We start from the raw sequence: 7,774 nt of genomic DNA on the forward strand, positions 1-7,774 counted from the left end.
GTTTAGTCATGTGGGTCGTTATTTGAAATTGGGCACTCACTAAGTGGATGTGGCCTCGCAGAGCGCTGTCTCTGGACAAGCTAATGCTGACATACGCCAAGGATGCGTACATGGAAGATCATCTGTTATTTCCCCGACCTTTGTACTGTTGAGATATTTGGGAATGCAGGCGAACCCTGACATCCTTAGCTAAGGAAGTCAGGGTTCGCCTGCGTTCCCGAATATCTCAACAAAAGCGATGGCCCAAGAAGAGACCACACTCGTGATGTGACGTTTCATACAGACAATTTGTTGACAGGTACACAAGAACAGAATAGAACCAAGTGAATCAAGACCTGCAACAAGATGCGACGTTCCTGAGTACTGGCAAACCCACTGGATACTGATCACATCTGCAGTTGTTATCCCATGATGTGCGGCGTGTAAATAGCATGGCTACCTGCAAAGAAGGTGCATGCCGCAAAGCGGGGCATACCAACCGAATACCAGACACATCTTTTACAAGAGCTAAATTCATCACATGCTAAGATATGTCGATAACCATAATGAAATATGGACAGTAGGCTCTTGTGTTTCAACTTCAGCCAGCAGTACATGTCGCAGTACATGTTGCAAGTCAGGCCGCAGTTCAAGCCCTGAATGTCCATGAAAACAACAAAACATATCAACGTATCATGATATGACTCGCGTTCATCGCACGCGCGCAGTGGTTGCCTTAGGTCTGGTCATTTGTGCCAAACAACTTCAGCGACATGCCTTAGTTCTGGTCATTCAAGCCAACCATCTTGAGCGAAATGCCCCACAACTTCTTTGCCGCCGTCTCATCGTACGCGTACGGTGCATGCCCATGGAAAACTAGGGAAGGGCCACCTTCCTTGGGCGGCGCAACGTGGCAATCCTCCAGATATTTGCCCCCCTTGCCCTCCCACTCGTTCGCGACAGCAGCCCAAACAGATGTCGCGGCTCCCTGCTCCGTGCTCTTCATGTTTGCCGCGATTTCCGGAGTGTTCCACTGCTCCGTCACTTCGGGAGCGAGGTGACGCTGCAGCGGCGTCAGGATGCCCCCGGGCATGACCGTGGTTGCGTGCAGACCCTGAGAACCGTAGCGCTGCTCGATTTCAGTAGCCATGTAGATGTTGGCCGTCTTCGATTGTCCGTATGCAGTCCAGGGCTCGTACCCCACCTTCTTGAGGTCCAAGTCGTCAAAGTGGATGCCGGAGTTGTTGTGCGCGGAGGAAGAGAGCACAACGACACGTGAGTTGAATTCGGTCGTGGAGGATGCGAGGAGGGTGGGCTTGAGCAGCTGAAAGAGAAGGAAGTGCCCGAGGTGGTTGGTGCCAAACTGAGTTTCGAAGCCGTCCTTAGTTGTGCCCTCGGGACAAGCCATGACACCTACGCTCAACATGTGACTTTGTGACCGTTGCACTGTTGGACTGACATGGGCTTGAGGGTTAAGGCAGGTGGAATGGGGAAGCTGCACACTTTGACAACTCGCTCATGGTAATTTTAACGCCGCCTGTCTCGCGTGGTGTGGATGGTGAAGCCACAATGGGTCAGCCTAGTTGATGCAGGGAAGCTTCATTCATAAACGAAAAGGGTTTGTTTGATTCCTTTCCTCGGCCTCAACTTTGTGCACATTGATCGCGATACAGTCAATTGTTGCTGTCATGGAAACTCGTCTCACTTGTCAGCACAATAACGGAGGTTTCTGGACTTAGCTTCTACATGATTGTCATTGTAACATTGCTGTGCCTCGGCATCGAAGAAGAAAACCCGGAGCTTGAACCATGTTATTAGGTCGTTACTAGCATCTGCCAGGACCGGAACCAAGGCATTAGCTACAGAACATGGCTGAGCACAGACTTAGATGGCACCAGCATATGCCGAGCGATGTTATTGCAGTCTATCACAGTGATAGACAACAATTGATCAGAAGCGCACGGGACAGAAGGGAAAGAATTGCGATAGTCTCTTGCTACGCAACACAACACCAGTTGAATAAACTGCAGCATTACGTAACGCAAGGTTTTGACCAATTATGGCCGGTTCTAGAACCTGGATGACGCAAGGTCAATTGAGCAATTGTGGTGTGGACCATCATTCTCAGAGATACGTACATGGTAAGCGAAGCCGTTCGCTTACCATGCTTAGGGCGAGGCGTTCAGAGGCAAAATTGCGCACCAGCGTTGGTCACGAGCACATTCAGCTGCTTCGTCCTGCTGAGAAACTCAGCCACACAATCTTTCACCGATTGCAAGGAGTCAAGTTCCAGCTTCAGCACCTCCAGCTTGCCTTGGCCTTCACTCTTCGCCAGGATGTCGTTCACTACCTCCACCCCTTTCGGCACATCGCGGACTGTCATGAACACATCAGCGCCCGTGGCATGCAGCGCACGAACAGTCTCCACGCCAATACCCGAAGAAGCTCCCGTTACAAGCATCACTTTCCCGGCGAGCTTGCCCAACAAATCCTCGTCCTTGACAACGTCCAATGCGGTTGGGCGCCCATCGCCTGGTCCCTTGGGGTTTGCGAATGCATCTGCATACTTAGCGAACGAAAAAGGCATGGTGCAAATAAGAAATATATAGTGTTTGCAATTGTGTGGAAGGTCGCCTCTTGTCAAAGTATCATGCACAGCTGATTGCCCAAACGTAGATGACAGCACTTCCACGCGATAGTCTACATATACGTCTTGAGCAGTCGCTGACATGCAAGTATCGCCGGCGATGATGTAAGTGACCGACATGGCTTCTAGACCGTTCATACCGTCAGATGGTCCATGATGCCATGATTCGTGGATTCTTGACATCGAACCGTGATGCTGAGCTAGTTCGGGATAGCTGGGATTTGTTACCTTGAGTCAAAGCTTGACATGAGGGGTGTCAAAGTAACCCCAAGCGCCCCTTTCCTGACGTGGGCGAGACTGTCAGCAAACCGCCCCACATGCCACAAACCACGCAAATGCTTGGGCAAGCTTTCATCAAGCAGACATCACCGCACTCTCAATGGAAAGCCTGGTTATGGCACGTTCGAGTACCTGCGCGCAAACCCCTGTCGTAAATACGTTCGACCGTTCCTGACATCAACGAGACTGTCAGCAAACCGCCTCACGTGCCACAAACCACGCAAATGCTTGGGCAAGCCTGGACCGTACAAATTGAAAAGCAGGATTACATATATGGTGTTGAGAAGCCCACATTTAGACGCCCACATTTACAGCTCCGTGCTCGATATGGACTAAGGAAAGTTCCTCTGTCCGGCCTAGCAGCCAATAGGTCGCAGAGGCCTCCCCTCACACGCTCCCTTCCTCCTTTCCCACGAACCTTGTTCTTACTGTGCTGGGTGCACACCCTGACGGACGGGTGTCATGCTCGACAATTACCTCACTTCTGGGATTCCCCGACAATGCCACTGCAGTCATCAAGGACCTATACAACTCTGCTTCCTCGGAAACATTCGCCTTCCCCCCCTGTCAAACGTAGCGTACTCCCAAGGGATTATTCAAGATGACCCCCTCTCGCCGCTGATATTCCCCATTTGGTGCAGCTGTGGGAGAAAAGTCACATTAGGAGTGACATACGCCCCTAAATGTCTGACAGGCTGCGTAGGCTCAACGTCGGGAGTAGGCAAGGTACCGCCGGGTGTTAGAAGGTGTATACCCGAGGACCGCCGCTGGGTATGGGTTGGAGAACTAGCCAGCTGGCGAGCGACCATCGCCTTTGTCGCACCGCTGAGGGGTTGAGTGTCCACCCATTCTGTGCACCAACTGCACGCCCTCGCTCGCAACCGCCTGCACCTTATCACCGGATGTCAACTCACCATGTCCCAGAACCTCACCATGCTCTCTACCACTGTGCTCCTCGCTGTCTTGTACCCAATTGCTCCCGCCAACTTTACGCTTGCGTCCTTGGAATCCATCGACAAAAGGGCCCACATATTTGCGAAAACCCCGCGGATACTTCCGCCGAAAACTTCATCTGATGTACTTGGCCTCCCCCAAGCTCTGCTTGATGACGGGGTCTCGCGCATGCTCTCCCTTGTCGCCCAAATTCTCGGCGTTCAACTCATGGACATGCTTGTCGGCGACGGCAGTCTTGGGGCGCTCGTTCTAACTCGCGCATGAGCTCCACATCACTGGTGGCATAAGGCCCACATACCACACCTGGAATACCTTTCAAAACTACCCCCTCACCCGTGTCCTGGCCCTCTTATCTTGAGCACATGTCTCAATCGGCCTGCCCGAACGGCTATGCATCGACACGGACCTTACTAAGCTCGTGGGCTTGCTGCGAAAGCCTTTACACATACCAGGGGAATGCAATCCATTCTTTATCTCAGGGCGGACAACGTCGTACTCAATCTTGTGCTCAGCCTCCGTAGCCATGTTGCTGCCGTCCAGGTCTCTGACCATCAGCGCAGACTTCTCTTCCCTGACGGCCGGCGTGCCCTTGTCGTCCTTGGTGAAGTGCTTCGACCACTCCGTCTGGCAAAGCTCTCTAATCCCGATGATTCCACCCGTGGACGGCCCACGCTCTCATTGCCCTGGCCAAATGTCATCCCGCGCTCAGCAAAAGGCACGCCTGCGACATCCTCCCCCTCTCGTGGAACACTGTCATTGGCATCGCGCGGAAGCGGAACCCACGCACAGCCCTGAATGACGATTACATTGCATGGAACGCATGCTGCGTGCCCCCCTTCACGGTATGTACACGCACTACACCAGCCTTTGCGCTTTCAAAGACCCCCTGCACGACTCTCTCCTCAACATGGCCGAGGTCCCTGCCTTGGCACGCACTGTCGACAATATCCTCAAATATCTGGAACACTGGTGTGAGCACCGTAAGCGTTCCGCACGTGCCACCTTCCTCGCCTATTCCAGCACAGCCTGCCCCAGCCCGCCGAGGCACAAAAACAAAACAAAACAAAACAAAACAAGTACGCCAGCCCAAAAAGGCAGCGTTGACAGCTATAATTAGGTTATGCATGCAATTGGGACGGCCAGAGCTGATCTCGCGCCTAAATGGAGACCCGCCGAGGCACGACGACCTGCGTCGCAAGGCTCGCACGCTTTTCGGCGTACGCCGCGGTGCGCCCCATATACATCCCAATATGCCTTGTTACGTTCCCGTGCTCATGCCCCGCACGCCGCCCACGGCACATCAACCAACCCACGTTGCACGCTTTAAACCCACTGCGCCGGCCTTGCGGCGACGCACGCGATTGGCATAAAATCCTCCCATGAACAAAACTCCCCTCACATTGTCACAAAGATTGCTCAGACTAACTTTGCGCAATGCGCATGCTGCCGCAACCGCTTTTCCACACTGCCTTCCCCTGACACTGTCAAATTAACGGCCACAGTCACGTGGGTGGACCGAATCATCGACCCCCCTTGCGGGACCTCTCTCTTCTTGCTTATCAAGCCAACGGCTATGCCATTCGCTCCACTCACACCTCCCACTGTGCCGCCCCTTCCCAAGCCCCTGGGTCCCTCGCTCCACTTTTCCTCACACGGAACCACGCCCCGCTCCGACACCCTTGTCACCTTAGCTTCAAACCAATGGCGGGAGATGCGGTATCCCTCCTATGTGCTACCACCCCCATGACTGATGTTCGAAGAGCTATCCCACCGGAGCAGCTCGCTTCGCTCACACAGACGGCGATGACGCCATCATCTCCAAAGGCTATCAAGGCCCTTACCTCCACCTGTGACCCTCCAAACAGCCGTCGCCACCTCGCACTGCACTAGCTGGCAATTAACGACTGGCACGCATTACCGTATCGCCGCTAACTATTCAAACATGCTAATATTCAAACTTTGTCTGAATCCCGCAAACCAGATGAAGATATCATCCTTCCCAAAGACCACCCTATCGGCGTCGGCCTTGCTCTGCAAGCCCTGCACGGCACTATTGAAGTCTACGACGCCGCGGGCGGCTATCTTGCAATCTTCGAGAGCGCCACGTACACCAAATTGTGGGCAGACTTTCTCTCACACGGAGGCCCCCTTGATGATCCCAGCAGTTCTCGGCTGCCCTCGTCCTCTTGCTCCATCGCCACCGACGCACATACATTCACCCGGCCCTCTCTCGCCCAAGAAATCTCACCGCTCATCGCGCCCCTCGCCTCCATCTTCCGCGCTAATATTCACCATTTCAAGACACCGCTCGACCGGTGCCCCATGACCCCCATTTACCACTCCAAATACCCGGAAGATTGCGCTATGGGTGCCACCAATGACTTGTACTCGTCACCTTTCTGGGGCAGTTCCGTTGCCACTCCCCGAATTATAAAGCCGTCAAATGGGCTGTCCTGAGCTGCAACTCAACCCAGTTTCACTCTCTTTCTCTTTCCCACTGGGATCGTCAACGCTGGGTTCAGGTCCTGGTGTGCCCATGAATTTGTCACGTACTCTGCGCCATTGCTCCCCGACCACCTGCCGCGACCGATACTGAGGCTGACCCAGCCCACGTACCGCTCATCTCTTTCTAGTCTCTAACCAGCTTGGCCGTGATGCCTGGGCACATTAGTGCAACCCTGACCACGTGAACGCTGCAATACGCAGCTCTTTACACCCGCAATATGGTGTGGCCTCCAGTGCCACCTCCCCTGGCTTGTCTCCAAGCATACCCACGCTCTCCTCATCCCGTCCGAGGCCTGTGCCCAGCCCTCCCGCGTGCCTCCGCCTCCTTATGCGGTATGAACCCGAGACCTCCCATTCGTCTGCGCCGCTCCGCTGCCAGGTCTCTAAACCTGCCCTTGTTTACTTGCGGCCCGCCGCCTTGACCTCCCCAAACTGTTCTTTCCCCTGATGGCACCTCGTACGTCTGCCCAAATGTGCAACCTGGCTTGGGGGAGTTTGCTGGTGGCAGCGCTATGGACGTTCCTACAGAGGGCGGCATGGTTCATGCTACTGGTGCGGCATTTGTAACGTGCGTCCCACATCCTACCCGCTCAGGCAACCCCTTTCACCCCCTACCTCCCCATGTCTAGCCTGCCAGGATTCAATTACCTTGCTGAATTTATTGGACTATATGATGCACTCACGTATCATGCTTCTCTCGCACATTCCTCATCTGGCGCGGTGTATGTGTATATTGACAGTCTCTCTGCTATACATGCAATTCGACGCGCCTTATGTTATGCACAATCCATACAACGTACCTTGCAACGTGAACTTGTTGCTGCCATCGCTGGGCTCGTCGCGAATACAGCTGCTCAGGGTTTGCATACCCATTTTCACAAAGTCAAATCACACGCTGGCATTCCTGGCAACGACCACGCTGAACTTGCAGTGAGATAATCCTCTTAACTGTCCGTCATTGCGCATGATTATGTAGTTTTTGACTACTCTGGACACCTTGCAATATTTCCGCCTTGCTGGGCGCGCTCTACCACTACTCTCGCCCGCGATGATGGCAAGCACCGCATGTCGCCTAGCGTTCAGCTCGGCTTCCTTCGCAATCCTGGGACAGAAATAGCTGAGCAACATGTCCTTGACGTCTACCCTGCTTCCACTGTTTTCTTGCTGCTGAGCTGGACATAGTTTCCCTCCCGCACTATGGTCTATCTTGGCAGTCGAACATCACTGACCCTCAGAAACGCACGCTTACCGCACCATTACCGGCCAGGTTCTCAACTTTAAGCATCGTCGCTTTGTCCGCCCTGCCACCAGGCTGACAGCGCCTCTCACATCGTATGTGGGCCCGGCATGAAACGTAGTGTACATCGCCACGACGCGACTGTGCGCATTCCATTGGCCATCCTCAAGGGC

At 53.9% G+C, this 7,774-nt stretch overlaps 1 protein-coding gene across 1 annotated transcript; it reads right to left on the reverse strand.

Moving 5' to 3' along the window:
* Positions 1–757: 757 nt before the first annotated feature.
* On the reverse strand, positions 758–2,746 carry LOC149809978 (short-chain dehydrogenase/reductase prx1-like). The gene is made up of 2 exons (XM_089994504.1): positions 2,182–2,746; positions 758–1,392 (listed from the first exon to the last, which is right to left on the reverse strand). Exons 1-2 carry the CDS (start codon positions 2,744–2,746, stop codon positions 758–760), a joined length of 1,200 nt encoding a protein of 399 aa, XP_089850630.1.
* Between the last annotated feature and the right edge of the window lie 5,028 nt (positions 2,747–7,774).

The sequence above is a fragment of the Nuphar pumila genome, unplaced genomic scaffold (assembly GCF_984573655.1).
Source record: "Nuphar pumila unplaced genomic scaffold, dmNupPumi1.hap1.1 HAP1_SCAFFOLD_619, whole genome shotgun sequence".
In the NCBI taxonomy this organism is placed as follows: domain Eukaryota; kingdom Viridiplantae; phylum Streptophyta; class Magnoliopsida; order Nymphaeales; family Nymphaeaceae; genus Nuphar; species Nuphar pumila.